Below are 18,438 nucleotides of genomic sequence, written 5' to 3'. Positions count from 1 at the left end.
CGTGGGTAGAACAATTAGTAGGCTAGTCTAGTATTCAGGCAAGAGGTGATGATAGCTGAAACAAGGGGTAAGAGTATATGGAGAGATGTGGATTAATTGGAGAGATTTTTAGGAGGTAAGATTAACTGTATTTTTTGGTGGATTAGATATAAAAGGTAAGTTAAAAGCATATCAAGGTAATGCTTAGGTTTATGGTTTCTTTCCCTATGATGGTTTGAACATTTGGATATGATTACTTTGCCTTTGTGGCATCCAAGTAATAAGGTATAGGGGTTTGTTTAGTATATGCTTAGTATAGGAGTTTAGAATTTGAGGAGCATCTGGGTGGCTCAGTTGGTTAAGCGCCCAACTCTTTGATTTCAGCTCAGGTCATCATCTCATGGTTTGTGAGCCTGAGCCCCGCGTTAGGCTCTGTGCTGGCAGCCTGGAGCCTCCTTGGGATTCTCTCTCTCACTCTGTCTCTGACACCCCCTGCTTGCTCTCTCTCTCTCTCTCAAAATAAATAAATAAATATGAATTTGAAATCAAAGAAGGTATGTCACTGAATGCATTGTAAAGATTTTCTCCTTTTATTTTTATTTACGGTTTCTTTTTTGGTATTTAGAAATGTTAAATGTTTGCCTGTTTATATATCTATCTTATTTTAAAATTTCCCTCATTGTTCGTAAGTGGCATAGGACTTTATCTGACATTTTTACCATTTTATCTTTTTGTCATAATAAAGTTTGGCAAATTAAAAAATACTTTTTAAAAGTTTCTGCCTATTCTGAGACTAAAAAAAGTCTCATAACTATGTTATGGCTTGAGTTTTACACATTTTTGTATATACTACCACTTGTTATTTATTTTTATTTAAATAATGGTTATGGATTTCATTTTATTGTTTTGCAACAGTGTATCTGTTGTCCTAAGATCATTTTTTTAATGTCTTATCTTCTCCCTTAGCATGGTGTGTCGTTATATGTAAATGTTAACTTACAAAGTAATGTTTATTCTAAGAAAATATGATTATCGGTAGTAACAAATTTTGGTCATGATCCTTGGCATGATTATTATTAGCTTTCTAATATGTAAATTTAAAGATTCTTTTTCTGGGTGCTTGAGTGGCTTAGTCAGTTAAGCATCTGCTCAGGTCATGATCTCATGGTTTGTGGATTCGAGCCCTACATTGGACTCTGCACTGATAATGTGGAGCCTGCTTGGGATTCTCTGTCTCCCTCTCTCTGCCCTCTCCTCTCTCTCCCTCTCTCTCTAAAAAATAAATAAATAAACAAACATTAAAAAATGAATATCTTAAAAAAATAAAGATTCTTGTGTATGAAAATATAATATACAATATATATTTTAAACAAAAACAAGCTGTATTTTTCACTTAATGTCTCATCAATCTATATTGATTTTAACATATACTTGCATAATATTCCATTGTAGATATGTATCTTTTTTAGCTCTTATAAACATTACAGTGAATATTTTATAAAAATATTGATTTTTTTAATGTTTATTTATGTATTTTGAGAGACAGAGAGATAGAGAGCGAGCAGGGGAGGGGCAGAGAGAGAGGGAGACACAGAATCCCAAGCAGGCTCTGTACTGTCAGTGCAAAGCCCAATGCGGGGCTGAGACCCACAAACCATGAGATCATGACCTGAGCTGAAACTGAGTTGGACATTTAACCAACTTCTATAAAAATATTTTTTATATTTCTTATATTTTTATATTTCTTATATTATATAATATATAAAATATATTATAATATATTAAAAATATATTATGAAATATAAAAATATAAAATATATTTCTTATATTTTTTATATTTTAATAAATTCTTAGATGTGAAATTAGTGAGTTAAAGGATCTGTACATTTCTTAGCCTTTGGATACATACTGCTAATTTGCTTTGCTAAAATATTGTACCATTTAGCACCACTCTGAGTATCATCTTTTACAATGCCAACTTTCCTATTCTAATAGTTTACTTCACAGAAAGTTATATTTAAAAACAAAAAATCATTCCTAATCTAATATGTCAGAAATTATATCTTAATTTAACATGTTTTTCTTTGATTAATACCGGTATTGAAAATTTTTTCAGATATTTTCTCTCTCAAAAATAATAAACATTAAAAAAAAAAGGGGGGGGGGCGCCTGGGTGGCTCAGTAGGTTGAATCAGTTGAGTGTCCAACTTCGGCTCAGGTCATGATCTCATAGCTCTTGGGTTTGAGCCTTGCATTAGGCTCTGTGCTGGCAACTCTGAGCCTGAAGCCTGCTTTGGATTCTGTGTCTTCCTCTCACTCTGACCCTCCCCTGCTTGCTCTCTGTCTCTCTGTCAAAAATAATAAACATTAAAAAAAATTTTTTAAACTCTCTTCAGATGTTTTTAGTTATTTATATATCTTCTTAAAAATTTCCTGTTCATATGCATTGCATTTATATTTTAATAGTTTTATAATACTTTATTATGTATTATTTCTTTAAAATATGGATGCTAACCTTTAATCTGAATGTTAATCTCTAGTCTGATATATAGGTCGCAAATTTTTTTTTTATTAGTTTTATGTGTCTCTAACTTTGCTTTTCTTTTCCAAGGCATTATAGAAATTTAAATTTTTGTGTAAATATATTGATTTTTAACTTTATAATTTGTCTTCCTTATTCGAAAGAATATTTAATTATTTGTTTATATTTGATCTTGGTATTTCTGTAGTTACTTTTTAAATATACGTATCACAAACAAATAAAAGTTTATTTTAATATAGAGTGTGAAGTTGGATTTTATCTTTAATTATTTTTTAAAACTACACGTCACTTCCAGTAACATTACAATAACATTATCATGTTAATCTTTTACTTTATTCAGCACAGATTGCCATAATCAAATGCCATAGACTGGTACCTTACACAACAGACATGTATTTTTTCACAGTTCTGGAGGCTGAAAGTCTGAGATCAGGATGCCAGCATGCTTCTGGTTGGGTTCTGGTGAGAACTCTTGCTGATTTGCAGATGGCTGTGTTCTCATCACGTCCTCACATGACCTTTCCTCACATGGCATCCTACTGTCGCCTACTTCTTTTCTAAGGACACTGATCCCATCAGATCAGGACCTTTCCTCATTTAACCTCAATTATCTAAGTTTTATTTCCAGATATAGCTACACTGGGCGTTACGGCCTTAACATATGAATTTTGTGGGGACATAATTGTTTCTTAATATCCTTCTTTTCCCCACATATTTCGGAGGCTACTTTTATCATATGATAATATATTTTATAGGGGTGCCTGGGTGGCTCAGTCAGTTAAGCATTCAACTCTTGATTTCAGCTCAGGTCATGATCTCATGGTTCAGGAGATGGAATCCTGAGTCAGGCTCTGTGCTGACAGCAGGGAGCCTGCTTGGGATTGTCTTCCTCCCTCTCTCTCTCTGCCCCTCCCCTGCTCCTGTTCTCTCCCTGCCCCCCCAACCCATGTCAAAATAAATAAATAAACTTAAAAAATAATAGATTTTATAAATACTAAGATCTTTTGCTAGGCTCTATGATTCCCCACCCCCCTTTCCTCTCTGTCTTGAACCAATGTAACATTTTTTTGATTATTATATTTGACATAGTATGGTTTAATTTCATATAGGACATGTACATTCTCTAAAATCCTCTTTTTAGGACATGCTAACTATTTATGTTCTCATGCTTCCAGATTAATTTGATAATCAGTTTGTCACATCCCTTTTACCACTTACAATATCCTCCCTCCCCCAAATTGAACTATAGTGTTGTTATGCAGTGAATCTGTAAATTAAAATGGAATTATTTTTTTTCAGTATTTGGTGTTTTTCACCAGGAATATATATATTTTTCTTAATTATTTGCCTTCATGTATTTTGGAAAGGTATTTTATATGCTTTCCATAAGTCCTATTTTTGGTGTTTTATGTTTTTTTTCAAGGTAATGTTTTTAGGAAAGTTTTTTGCCCCCAATCATATTTATTAACTAATATTACTGTATTCTAGGGAGAAGAGTCCTTGATTTTGTTTGTTTATTTTATATTTGTCCATGTCAATGATTTTACCAATTCGGTTATTTTCCTGGGAAAAGCTTTTTCTTTTAGAAAACTTAGATTCCTTGCAAGCAATTTCTTTTTTGTAAAGCAGGGGTTCTTAACTTTTTCTCTGTGACTGATACATTTGAGATGTGACGGATCTACACCACTCAGCAGGGAACTGCCCTCTCTTCTTCATGCAGTCGTATTTGGTATCATTAAGAGGAGGACACTTTCCAAGCATACTGTTTGAAATGTGTATCTCTGGAGAACATTAATCTTAATGGAGTCTTTCTTTGTAGATATGCTGTATATTCTTTTGAATGGAAGAACAAATAACAAAAAACCTTTTTTCTTTCCAGTAGATCAGCATCAATCTGTAGAGGCAGAAAGTAGATTAGTGGTTGCTTTGGGCTGGGAGTAGCTAGGAGGATAATTTAAATGACATAGGTTTTCTTTTTGAGATGAAAAAATGTTTTAAAATTGACTGTGATTATGTTTGCACATGTCTGTGAATTTACAAAAACTAAAAACCATTAAATTATATACTTCAAATAGGTGAGTTGTATGGTATAGGGATTAGATCTCAACAAGGCTATTAAAACATATAAAACATTGATTAAAACATAGCACCTCTGCATCACATACATTTACAATCATTTTATTTATTATGAGACAGAGTAGTTGACGCCACAGATGTTAATTCTATTTATAGTATTATATTACCCAGCAAAGCAAACTAGAATAAGAACAACTGAAACATCAAAACAAATCTCAAAAAGAAACACTGTATCTAACTGATTATGCTACTTGTTTATCAAAAATCTATATATCTTTCTGACTTTCTGTGTCATATTTCAAACTACTCTTCTTCTGATTCAATTATTAGTCAATACATAAGTTGGAAACGTTTTGAAAGATACGATATTTCAGGTATTAATATGTGTAGTATTCTCAATGCTGATTTCAAAACATGATAGAGATCTGACCCGATCCATCTCACTTGGAATTCAAATTTAGCAATATATTAGAAAATTATATGCTAATACAACGGAGAGTTTGTATCAGGAATGGTTCCACATCAGATGATCTGATAATATAGTTGTTAATAATATAAACAGATCATCTGATAATACCAAAAAGGTATTTTTTAAGATTCAAAATTATGGAACAGTGTAATTAATTCCATGTGGCAAAAACCTCATGTTTCATAGATATTATATATAGTGAACATTTCAGTTTGTTATGGTAGGTGGACAAGGGTTGTACTGGGATAGTGTTTTTTTGTTTTTTGTTTTTTAGTTTATTCATTTTGAGAGAGAGGGAGTGAGAGACAGAGAAGAATCCCAACCAGTCTCCATGCTGTCAGCCCAGGGCCTGATTTTTAAAAAGTGTAGTAAGGAGGAAAAGGAAGCACACAAGCCAGAGATAAACGTTGCTTTCTTAGGAATCTCTGATTATCTGAATACAGAAATTTAATTCATAGATTAAACAGGTAAAACTATCATTTTGTGATTAAGAAGACAAAGTCAAATGCATATCCCCAAATATGGAGCAAATAAAGAGATGGAAGATACGAAAGGAAAGTTAAGAAACATGATGGATAGCTGATGCTCATTTTTTATTGTATCTAACTGAGATTTAGAAAGGAAGGATAGACACAAAGGAGAGGACTCTAGTAATTAAATAATTAAAAGAAGGAAATTTCCAGATTCCCATAGTTGAAAGGCTGTATTGAGTATCAAGCAGGGTAAATGAAGGCAGACACTTCTTTCACATCAGAAATGCTGTATTTTAGTTTGAGGCCAAACGAAAGCCATTTTCAAACATGAGGATTCAGAGTTTATGCTTTACCTCTCCTGTTTTATTGGTATTGTACAGAAAATGAAAAATCCAAAATACAAGATGGGATCGGATTAAAATAAAATGTGTGCAAAAAAATGAGGAAAACTCATAGATAAATCTAAATAGCTATTTGATTATTTGTAAAGTTTAATGCTATTAAGAATCCATATGGAAGGAGAGAGACTTAATGTTTAAAAAGTTTTTTAATGAAAACTCTAGATTATTTCATATAAACAGCGGGAAGAAAGTATATAACTTATTAATAACCACTGTAAGAAAATTAAAAAGAACTAGGATCCAATGAAAAACATGGAATAAAAAAGAAGCAATCATTGTAAATGGGAAACTTAAGATGGAATAGGTTTATGGGGAACCTGGGTGGCTCAGTCAGTTAAGCGTCCGGCTTAGGCTTAGGTCGTGATCTTGCGGTTCGTGAGTTCGAGCCCCGTGTCAGGCTTTGTGCTGACAGGTGAGCCTGGAGCCTGCTTCGGATTTTGTGTCTCCCTCTGTCTCTACTCCTTGTCCGCTCCACTCTGTTTGTCTCTCTCAAAAATAAATAAACATTAAATTTTTTTTTATTTTTTATTTTTTTTTAAAAATTTTTTTTTTTTCAACGTTTATTTATTTTTGGGACAGAGAGAGACAGAGCATGAACGGGGGAGGGGCAGAGAGAGAGGGAGACGCAGAATCGGAAACAGGCTCCAGGCTCTGAGCCATCAGCCCAGAGCCCGACGCGGGGCTCGAACTCATGGACCGCGAGATCGTGACCTGGCTGAAGTCGGATGCTTAACCGACTGCGCCACCCAGGCGCCCCTAAATTTTTTTTTAAAAAAAGATGGAGTAGGTTCAGATACGTCAGCAATCACAGGAAATGTCAAAGAATTGGGAAGTTTTATAGTCTGGTTACTGAGACATACTCATACATTATGGTGAGTATGAAAAAAGTGAAAATAAGGTAAGAGGAGCAGAAATGGCAATATTCTCGAAGGCAAATAGAATTGAATTTGAAGACCATTAAATGGGAAAGGAAAGGAATATTGTGTACTATTCTAGTTTTAACCCACCAAAAAGAGAATAACCTTTTTATAGAGGACAAGCAAGCATCAATATGTATAGAACAAAAACTGTTAGTAATAAGAGAAATTGATGAACTGTACCGTTATGGGTGAATTCAGTATGCCTCTTTCAGGAATTGAGAGTTCAGACAGGAAGTAACCAAATTGTAATTAAGAGAATTTGAATATCAAAATTACTGAACTTTCACGTAGTGACATATATACATCTTTGAATCGTGCCCACATAACCTACCTTCCATGTCATTTCAGTTTTCAGTTTTACTGATAAGAGATTATGTATGGACTTTATTTGTAACTTTTATTTTCCTCTTTATTTAGGTTTGTTTTCTCTTTGTATTCCTTGTGTTGTTGCTTAATTTCATTTTTTTTCCTGTTTAATCAGACTTAACTAAGATTTGTCTGTTTTATTGATATTTTTAACGAGCTTTTGTTTTCATGGATCAAATTTTTCATGTCTCTGTTATTTCTGCTTTTAATTTGATCAATTTTTATCTCTCTTGTACTTATGATTTATTTTGGCTTTTTGAGTTGGCTTTGTGGATTGAGTGCTTAGTTTATTTTCAGTCTTGTGTGTTTTCTGCTTGCATTTAAAAATATAAATTTTATTTTGAAATTGCTTTAGCCACATTGCATAGGCTTTGATATCAAGTATTACATTTTGTTCATTTAAAAATAATATGCAGTATCAATTTTGATTTCTGTTTTGACTGAAGAATTATTTAGAAGTATGTTTTCAAATTTCCAACTGTTAAAAATATAGATCATGGCTTACTGGAGTCTCTACTCAGCTCTTTCCTGGCTAAATCTGGTGTTACCTTGAGCCAGGAAAGGGTTAGACCCTTTCTGGAGAGCCTTTACCAGGCGAATCATCAAACAATTAAATAAATTAAAAATTTAGTTTTATTTTTAATAATTACAGTGTTTTTCCTCATTGTCTTTTGTTTCCTTTAGTCTTACTGCTCTGATCCAAACCTTGTGTTAGATTTGAAGAACCTCATTGTGCTTTTTGCTGACACACTTCAGGTTTGTGATTTCTGTTTACATAAACTTTTCTAGATTAGTATTCATCAGGTGTAAATCTTTTCATTGTCTACTTAAGCTTAATAAATGCCTTTTAGTTTTTAGTTGTGTTTCTTCTTTTCCTAGAGCTAGATCTTTTCATCTTTTTATAGCATTTCATTGTTATCACTTTGACCAATTTATATTCTCATAAATAGTTTCAATCCCCCCTTTTTTTTGCTCAGAGCAAATCAATTAATTGAACCACTCACTACCTTAGTTTTTTTTTAAATGTCCTTAATTCAGATACAGTGCCTGAGTGATTTTGGAATTTTTTTGGTGTTTTTTTTTTTTTTTTAAGTTTATTTATTTATTTTTGTGTGAGAGAGAGGCAGTGTGAGCAGGGGATGGGCAGAGAGAGAGGGAGACACAGAATCCCAAGCAGGCTCTGCGCTGTCAGCACAGAGCCAGATGTGGGGCGATCTATCACATTTCCCTCCCTACTCCTGAAATTTGCTAAGGGTACAGGATGAGTTGCAGGGAGGACTTAGCTGACATTGTACCAGTATATATTGATTTTAATTATCATCTGTTTATTTTTTTCTGACTAGCTTAAATATTTTGGTATGTATCTTTTGATTCTTGAGATAAACACTAGACATGAAGTGGGAATGAAACATGCTGCTGTCATGCTTTCATTTAAATCTTTGACCAGAATATGATAATATCTTTCAGTGCCTGATATCTTTCATGTTGAAAAAAAAAAATCACCTTATAAAATGAAGCTGTTTTCTTATTTTGTTTCAGGTGTATGGTTTTCCTGTGAATCAGCTTTTTGACATGCTGTTAGAAATCAGAGATCAGTATAGTGAAACTCTGCTAAAGAAGTGGGCAGGTATTTTCAGGTGAGAAATTATCTTTGTCGTGTGTGTGCACGTGAGTGTGCTGGTGTATGTACACACATGTTTATACATAAGGCTTCTCAATATTATAAGCAACAAGTATGTGTGGCTTATTTTATTATAGCTGTGATCCAGGTTATGATTCAGAATTCAAGCAAATTGAAGAGATGTCCCAAATAAAGTTCCCAAGATAACTGATCTCAGTGTATCATGTCTATTATGTGGAGACTCCCCAGATCCCATTTTGGCTTTTTTTTTCCCCCTTGAATACCATCCAGATCATCTTGAGTCTTCTTAATATATTTGTTGGTTTCCTCTTTGAGGATCATGCCTACTATATAGCTCACTTGTAGGGTGGTAGCTATTGAACCCCTTTGAGTAATGTAGGCTTTTTTGGAACCTTTTTTGAAGACTTACTTATGTGGTTCCTCAAATTCTTCCTTCTCTACGTATAGAGATGAGGTGTATTACAATCCAGTATTTGAAACATGTTATTTAAATCGTTATTATATCATGTATACACTAATAAGACAGTTATTGTCCTGTTACACCTTGCATTCACAAATATCTCCTTAGACTATTTTCTTGGCACAGAACTCATGTCATATCACTTGAGTTTCTTCTTTTGAACTTTTATTCCCTTATTTAATGTGATCTTCCAGCTTATTGCAATAGCCTGTCCCCAGATAAGCTTACCCTGTTTTTAAATTTTTCTAGCTATAAGATACTACATTTTTCCTTTAATATTACTAATGGTACAATTGTATTTAGGGGAGGATTATGTCTCTACGAACCTTGAAAATTCATAACATGATATATCCATGGTCTTAAAAGTGTCTGATCTGATCCCTTCAGTAAATTTGGTTTTGATTTTCATAGTTTGGTCTATGCTTTTAGAGAAACTCCAGTCTAGTTAAGGAGTCAGTTCCTCTGGATGAAGTTCAAGTTCATCCTTAATACAGAATAAGAGATGAAGTAAATGAACATAATTTGGGTTTATCATAGAAGTTACTTTTCTTCATCTGCCAGTTTTGAAAGTTAGAACAGAACTAATACAGGATTAAATAACATAATCAAATGTATTTTCTTTAAAAAAAAAACAAAACAAATGAAACCTCTTTGCTTTTTTCTGGAGCACACATATCCTTTTGTTTTTACTACCCATTTGCCTTACAGCTTCTACATGTTGCTGTAAAATTTTGTCTCCTCTGTAAATCTCAAATACTGTGAGATCATGTTCATAATTGTGTTCCCTCTGTTTCAGAGTAGTTTTCTTTCTGTCTTCTGTCAAAGGTATTTTTACCTGCAATGAATAGTTTCATTGTAGAGGAATAGAATAGGAACTAGAAAACATTCGTTTTGGTGGTTTGTATACACAACTGTTTGAGTTTACCTGAAAATTACTTGTAATCACTACAGTGATTAACCAGCCCACCCTTCCTTCATTTTATTTCTAGAAACATACTTGATTCTGACAACTACAGCCCTATACCAGTAACAAGTGAAGAGATGTATAAAAAGGTGGTAGGACAATTCCCATTCCAAGACATAGAGCTGGAAAAGGTGAGGAATACTGTAAAATAAAATTCTCTGATTTGGCATACTCTCAAAGCTTTCATTTTATCAGTTTCATTGAAGGCATTACCTCCAACTCAGTGCATTAGAGCTCTAGAACACCCCCAGAGAACGATTTTGGGGCTTAAAAGAACAGAAGTTCCTGTTTGAAAATCAGTATATGATTTCGGGGTCGAAGTGTTAAGGGTATTGCTGGGCATGTTCCAATTTGGTTTATACTTTGAAATACTTACTGTTATCATACTCTTAGGACATTTTCTCCCCCACACATACAGTAAAAATTACCCTGTGCTATATAATATATAATTCTATTGGTATATAATTCAACAGTGCATTGAGTCATGTATGTACTGCCATAATAATGATACCAAAATAGTTCCATCATCCCCCCAAATTCCCTCATGCTGCTCTTTTTTATTTTTTTATTAGATGTTTTTTTCTTAATGTTTATTTTTTGAGAGAGAGAGAGAGAGAGAGAGAGAGAAAGAGAAAGAGAAAGAGAAAGAGAGACTGAACGCCAGCTGGGTAGGAGCAGAAAGAGGGGAGACACAGAATCTGAAGCAGGCTCTGGGCTCTGAGTTGTCAGCACAGAGGCCCATGCAGGGCTCAAACCCATGGATCGTGAGATCATGACCTGAGCCAAAGTCAGACGCTTAACCCACTGAGCTACCCAGGTGTCTCGTGCTGCTCCTTTTTAAATCAGTTTCTCCCAACCCTAACCCCCAGACTTTGGCAACCAGTCTGGTTGCTGTCCATCTACTTTTGCCTTTTCCAGATTGTCATATAAATGGAATCGTACAGTAGGTAACCTTTTGAGGCTGGCTTCTTTCACTCAGCGTGATGCTTTTGAGATGTGTCTAAGTTGGTATATGTAGCAATAATTCATTCCTTTTTATTGTTGGGTATTTACCACAGTTTTTTTTATCCCTTCATGTGTGGAAAGACACTTGAATTATTATTTAGTTAAATTTATAGCTTATTTTTTTCGTGTCAGGAAACTTTTGGAAACACTTTCTTAAATTTGAGGTTGTTAAGTAGACACTTTGCAATGTGGGAGAAAATTCCTTTTGCATTTTAATTAATTTCTAAGTATCTTCAGCATATGTTAGTTTGTGACTTACTTTCACTAATTCTTTGCATTTACAGCAGCCATTTCCAAAAAAGTTTCCTTTCTCTGAATTTGTGCCAAAAGTTTACAACCAAATTAAGGAATTTATCTATGCCTGCCTGAAGTTTTCAGAAGATCTTCACCTAAGGTATGTCTGAAACAGTGGAAATGCTGCAGATACTGAGACTGGGAGTCTTATGTGCAGAAATATTCTGAAAACCTTTGGATACTCTTTTCAGCTGATTATGAAAGTCGTAATATTAGCCCTTCACAGCACAGTACTGCTGTATTGATAAAATCATGGTAAAAGTGAAAGTTGGAAACTTGTGAATAATGTTTTGCTTATATTACTTAGCTTATTTTCTATTTTCATTATAAATTTGCATTTCAACATTTTTTATTAGTAAGAATTCACTGGAAAATAGTATATTAATTTTTACATTCTACTTGATGAAATTTTAAGGCCACTAGGGGAGTAGCAAATAAAATCCTTTGGAAATATCCTTCTTTCCAAATATCCTCTGGACTTGTTAAAGGTATCCATATCTCCTTTAAATTATTTGACTAACATGTTCTGAGCCTATTTATGTAGCAGATACATCCTGTTTACTGAGACTGCAGAAGTAAAAGACACAGTTCTTTGCCCCCAGATATTGTCAGTATCTACTGAGGATATTAGGCATGAAAATATACGATGGCGAGTGTTGAAATATGTTTAATTTACTTGCAGAACACCTAGAAGACTACTTAATTCATCTTAAAGAATTTGAGGGAGAATAATCATCATGATTGGCTTTCAAAGGAGTACTCTCCCCTCAGTGAATGATACCACCATTCACCCAAGCCAGAAATCTAAGAATCATTCCAACTCCTTATTTTCTATGAATAACTTTTTATTAAAAACAAAGTTTTAAGCATTGGTCTAATTTTTGTAAACACTTTACAAATGTATTAAAAATGTCTGTAAAATTCAAAATAGTACTAATCTATGAGGTCCTAGAAAGTGTAATCCATTTTTCAGAGGAAGAAAGTGAGGCCGAGAGAGGTTAAATAACTTTATCAAGGTCACACAAGATTAAGTGTTTAAGCCACGATTCAAATCTGATCAGCATCAACCTCAACAAAACAATTTATTGCAGTGTTTACAATTCTTACACTTTGGCCTCACTGTGTTAGTATTTTACATGCATAATCTCAGATAATTGTCATAATGTTTCTTGCAGGTAAGTGTTAATTATTCCCATTTAACAAATGGCTCATTTGTAAATGAGCCTCTGGAAATCCAGTTGGTGACAAAATTATATTGATTGGTGTTTGTTTGTTTTCAGTTCTTTTTTCTTTAAAGTTCTCTCTTCCCAGTGTGGCTGCTTTCATTCACATTGTAGTTACAATTGACTTGGGCCATTTTAATAGTTTCCTAATGGTTCTTATTTGTCTGACTTTGCTTTCCCAACCATCTACCCTTTCTCCTCATTCTATTCTGTATGTTCCCTAGAGTAATTTTTCTACAATCAAATCTTATCATTTAACTTTACATGCTCACCTTTCCAAGGATTCCTCATGGCCTACAGCATAAAGTTCAAACTCTAACCTGATGTACTTCTCTATCTGCCTGCTCCCTCACCCCTTGACCTAGTCTCCCTTGTAGCCTTCTTGGTTCATATCCCATGCTAATTTCCGTGTCAGTCCGTGCTTCAGTCCTAACAACCTATTTGGTATTTTCTGATCATAAGACGCTATTTTAGACTTGACTTTTCTCCTGACTCTATCTCTACTTAAAATCACTTTTTCCGTGTTTTTGCTCCTGTCTTCTACCATCCTTCAAGGCTCATTATAAGCCTTTAATGAATGGAGGCTTTCTGACCACCTCCATCCCTAATGCAGTTGATCTACTGACTCCTTTGTGCTCTTTCTGTACCTTATGAATACTGTTGATCAAAGCTGCTCATAGATTTGATTGCTCTCCTTGTATCTGTGGTGTTTCTGTAGGCTCCTTTTATCTATGTGTTAGCCTGTAGGCTCCTTTGTTTATTTGCTGGTTTATTCACCTCACGTTATAGGTAATCTGTCATTTGTCAGATTGTACTTGGTAGTGAGGACATTAAGATGCTGAAAATACAGTCCCTGTCTTCAAGGAGTGTGTAATCTGGGGAACTGAACAATTGGTGATCAGCGCTATCACGGAGAGACAGAGCATCAACATAGGAACCAAATGTTGAGACAAATTAAGGATGTTAGAAAAGGCCTCTTGAAGGGTAGAAACATTTAATGTTTTGTTCAGCACAACATCTCCTGCACCAGCTCAGTCAATTAAGAAACAACAACAACAACAAAAAAGAATGAGTGGATGGAATGTATGGCATGCCAGGGAATTCTGAAAGTAAATATAATTGGAAAATAGTTTGAGTAACTTGTTTGATAATCATTCTTTCTAATTAAAAAATGAAGCATGGTTTGTAGAGTTCATTTGTTCTTTTCTCTGAAAACGAGGTTGATTTCATGGAAATGAGATTATCTTTGGAAGTTATAAACCAAAAGTTGTTTACCCCTTAGGGCCCACCCTCTCTACCACTACCACCGAATGACTTCATAACTGAGAGTGATCTCTAGGGTACTGATACGTATGTTACCATATAAAAAATATTACAAGTTCATTGCATCATGACTCTTTCTATCCTGTTTTGGAGGAAAGGCAATATGATAAAGGGATAATGTTGAGTAAATTGTTCAAAAGTCTTTTTTCTTGCTTGAATATATCAAGTTTTTGCCTGAAAACTCCCTTTGTTATGTTTAACATTGACAATTAAAAATAAATATTCAGGGGTGCCTGGGTGGTGCGGTCAGTTGAGCATTCCACTCTTGATTTTGGCTCAGGTCATGATCCCTGGGTCATGGGATTGAACCCCATGTCAGGCTCAGTGCTGAGCATGGAGCCTGTTTGGGATTCTCTCTTTCTCTCCCTCTGCCCCTCTACCCCACTTGCATTCTCTCTACCTCTAAAATAATTTAAAAAAAATTTGATTTGGGAAGATTTTACAGGTGCCTTTATTCTTTGGTTTACATTTACCTTATTTTCTAGGCTATATTTACCTTCTAACTTGGAGTGACAGAGACCACTTTGACAATCATAGCTGTCTAATATGGGATATAAGATAACATATAGGGGCACCTGGGTGGCACAGTTGGTTAAGCATCTGACTCTTGATTTCGGCTCAGGTCATGATCTCACGGTTCATGGGATTGAGCGCTGTGTTAGGCTCTGTGCTAACAGTGCAGAGCTACTTGGGATTCTCTCTCTCTTTCTCTGGCCCTCCCCCACTCATGCATGTGCATGCATGCTCTCTCTTTCTTTCTCTCTAAAAATAAATAAATAAACAATAAAAAAATAATCTGTATAAAAACAATTAGTTCTCTTAAACACAAGACTCTTAAAATAAGAAAAACTGCTGTACTGACATTTTTATGAAGGCTTAAGGATAATTATTCTCTTAAGTCAAACTCTTTTTCTTATAAGACTTTTCCCTTTTACGTTGGACAGAGGATGCTGAATAACATGAGAAATATTGAATTATATGAATTCTAAGGACACAAAACTCTGTTTGAAAGAAAATTCTTTTAAAAGTAAGCAAATAAATGGCATTTCTTTGGTAAAATAATGTTCTAGCACTTGCGCTGGACTTAAAAAGTAGAATACACACACACACACACACGCACACACACACACGCACACACGCACACATACACACACACACAGATTCTTTTAAATTATAAAATTAGATCTATGTAAAGAATTTAGGAGATAGAGAATAGTCCAAAGAAGAAAAAATTTGAAAGACTCAAAATTTTAACACATAGTGATAACCACTCTTTATATATGGGAAATCTTTTTCTTTTAGTCGTTCTTGCATGTGAATACATGCACATGCATAGGACTTTTTTTTTTTTTTTTAAAGCAAATTACTGTGAGATACTTCTTCTGTTTACAATACAGAAAGCTGGAAAGAGTATTGCTTCCTCCTTAACAATGAACAAAACAAACAAAACAATTAAACTACAAAATGAAAACTTTTTTTGGAACCCATCAGACAGCTGAAGTTACAGGGTGACCAACTGCCCTGAAATCTAAGATGAGGCTGGCCCCTCTAAGGAGAGTAACATGATGCACAGATTCCCGTACCTGTGGCAGATCAAGAAAGAAAGGTATAGATACTAGACAAGTGAGAAGGAGGAAATCAATCAAAGCCTTAGGATTGCTAAAACCTTAGTTGGAACTGGCATGTTAGTAAGGAACCTCTAGTTGTGAGTCCGAGATCCAGAACATTCCCTCATATGTTCTTTTCCATGGACCTCTACTGGGTGCCCTTGAGAAAGATTGGGGGTTGAATAAGAGAGCAGAAAGAACCCTCCATGATATTGCAGGTGTGTAGAAAGGGGATCAGCCACTGCTGTGAGAAAGGCATGAAACCCCACCCCCATGGTTTGGACCCTTCACTTACACAGATCAAGAACTGCATCCTTGGAGTAAGGACAGCAAACTCTGTCTCTCTGCAGGGTACAGGAAAAGACCCATTCTTTGTACAGGAAGCACTGAAGGAAAAACATCCTTTTACCCCTGGAACAAAGGCAGAAAACAGTCCTGTGCCTAGGATCATACCGATACTATTAAAGGTCTCCTAACACTGGGGAAGGGCAGAAAACTGTGGTAGACCCACTGGAGATATAAAGCGGAGTTGGCTGCCAGTAAAAGGATGGCAGGGATGTTGAGCAAGCTCTGCTTCTGAGAACTGGGCACACAGGGCCTACCCAAGACTGAAGCTGGCCAGGACAACAGAGAAAGTCCATTGGTCTCCATTAATAGTTTCACAGCAACTAAATAACGAGTGGCTGCAATCTAGCACTGATTGATGGGCAAGAATGTAGAGAAAGATCCATTCTATATCATAGGCACACAGGTATAACTGAGAGCTGTGGGTGGTACAGAAACTTTATGAAAAACCCTCTGGGATTCCAGCACCCACACAAGTCCCATGCAATTATTAGGAGAATTTGAAATCTGTGACGCACTGAAGATAACCATGTGAACGACAAAACCCAAACCCAGCTCAACTCCTGCTTATGCAAATGGCCCAACAGGAGGAGAACATGGTCATTTCCAAGTATAAATACTGTTACCTCAGATTCTAATGTCTTACATATGAAATCCAATCTTCAATAAAAAATGTGAGACATGCAAACAAGCAATTAAAAACAACTCTATGTCAAGGGACAATGAAGTCAACAAACCAGACTCTGATGACCCAGATGATAGAACTTTTAAAGTTAGAGACTTTAAAATACCACATACATGAATAGATAGGGACTTTTGGTAGAGAAACAGACATTTTTAGAAAGAGTCAAATGAAAATGCTTGAAATAAGAAACTGTTTTTAAGAGATGAAGACTTCCTTTGAGAGGCTCATCAGTAGACTTGCCACAGCTGAAGTAAGAAGTCAGGGGACTTGAAGATAGGTCAATGAAAGTTTCCCAAACTGACACACAAAGAGAAAAAAAGGTGAAAGGAATAAAGTGCCCAAGATCTGTGGGGCAGTTACAAACAGTATAATTGAGGGGCCAAGAAGAAGATAAAGAGAACAGGGGGAAAATATTTTAAGAGATAATAGCTGAGAGTATTCCAAAAATAATAAAAGACATCAAACCAGAGACTCCAGATTTTGAGAACCTCATTAAAATAAACAGCAAAGCAATAGCAACAAAGCAAGCAAAGAAAAATACACATCATTTTCAAATAAGTGAACATAAAAATTAACATAATGCCTTAAAGACATTTAGAAAAAAAAAAAAGATGCTATATGTAGGTGTAATGAAAAGCATTACAGGAGACTTGTCCAAAACTATGCAAGCCAGAAACAGTGGAGCCACATGCTTGAAGTAATCAGACAAACAAATGAAGCAAGATTTCTATAGACAACAGAATAACTTTCAGAAATAAAGTGAATTTTTTTTAGCCAAACAAAAGCTGAGATAATTAATTGCCAACAGACGTGTGTAGTCTTTCTGCAGACATAAAATAAAAGGAAATTCTTTACATAGAAGGAGTATACGGGGTAGAAACTTATACACATGAAGAGATAAATGATGAAATAAAGGGCTTTGGGAATGGTTAAAACTAATCTTTTTCCTTTGTTTTTAATTGCTCGGGTTTTTTTTTAGGTTGTACAACATGATTTTTTTAAGGCAAAGAAGTGTGGTGATTTAATATACACATACATTAAGAAACAATACAATTACTTTTAATTAACATATTTACCACTTTACGTAAAAAAGTTACCATTTTTTGTGTGTTTGCTTTGTTACTCCTTCTCTCCCCCATCTGTCTCTCTCTTTCTCCCTCCTTCCCTCCTTAGTTGTTTCTCTCTATATATGTATCTGTGTGTGTGTGTGTGTGTGTGTGTGTGTGTGTGTGTGTATAATATTGTAAGTCCTATGGTTTATATTAATTTTGATTACTTGGTTAACATATTGTGTGTTCTCCCTCTATAATTATCATTATCATTTTCTTTTTATAATAAGTTATGTTTGTATTTTTGTTGAAATACTTTGAGACTATGTATTCTGTTAGTTGTCAGATGTTCTTCACCTTTCTCCCTCTTACAGTATCCATTCTTGCCTGGAGGCATGCCTGGGTGGCTCAGTCAGCTGGGCACCTGACTTCAGTTTAGGTCACGATCTCACTGCTCCTGAGTGCAAGCCCCGCATCTGGCTCTGTGCTGACGGCTCAGAGTCTGGAGCCTGCTTCCAATTCTGTGTCTCCCTCTCTCTCTGCCCCTCTGCTACTCCCACTCTGTCTCTTTCTCTCAGAAATCAATGCTAAAAAAATTTGTTTTAATAAAAAAAA

The 18,438-nt window shown here is 34.9% G+C and overlaps 1 protein-coding gene across 7 annotated transcripts in view; it reads left to right on the top strand.

Moving 5' to 3' along the window:
* The window catches only part of EXOC6B (exocyst complex component 6B), a 616,021-nt gene that overhangs the window by 320,303 nt on the left and 277,280 nt on the right, over positions 1-18,438 (top strand). For all 7 annotated transcript variants that reach the window (XM_045446460.1, XM_045446458.1, XM_045446457.1 and 4 more), the window contains 4 exons: positions 7,911-7,982; positions 8,766-8,863; positions 10,318-10,423; positions 11,582-11,691. In XM_045446460.1, coding sequence (XP_045302416.1) covers positions 7,911-7,982; positions 8,766-8,863; positions 10,318-10,423; positions 11,582-11,691 — 386 coding nt within the window. The remainder of the gene's footprint in view (positions 1-7,910; positions 7,983-8,765; positions 8,864-10,317; positions 10,424-11,581; positions 11,692-18,438) is intronic.

Source organism: Leopardus geoffroyi, chromosome A3 (genome assembly GCF_018350155.1).
Source record: "Leopardus geoffroyi isolate Oge1 chromosome A3, O.geoffroyi_Oge1_pat1.0, whole genome shotgun sequence".
Classification (NCBI taxonomy): domain Eukaryota; kingdom Metazoa; phylum Chordata; class Mammalia; order Carnivora; family Felidae; genus Leopardus; species Leopardus geoffroyi.
The sequence above is the reverse complement of the archived record's forward strand: the minus strand, read 5'-3'. Positions and strand labels throughout refer to the sequence as shown.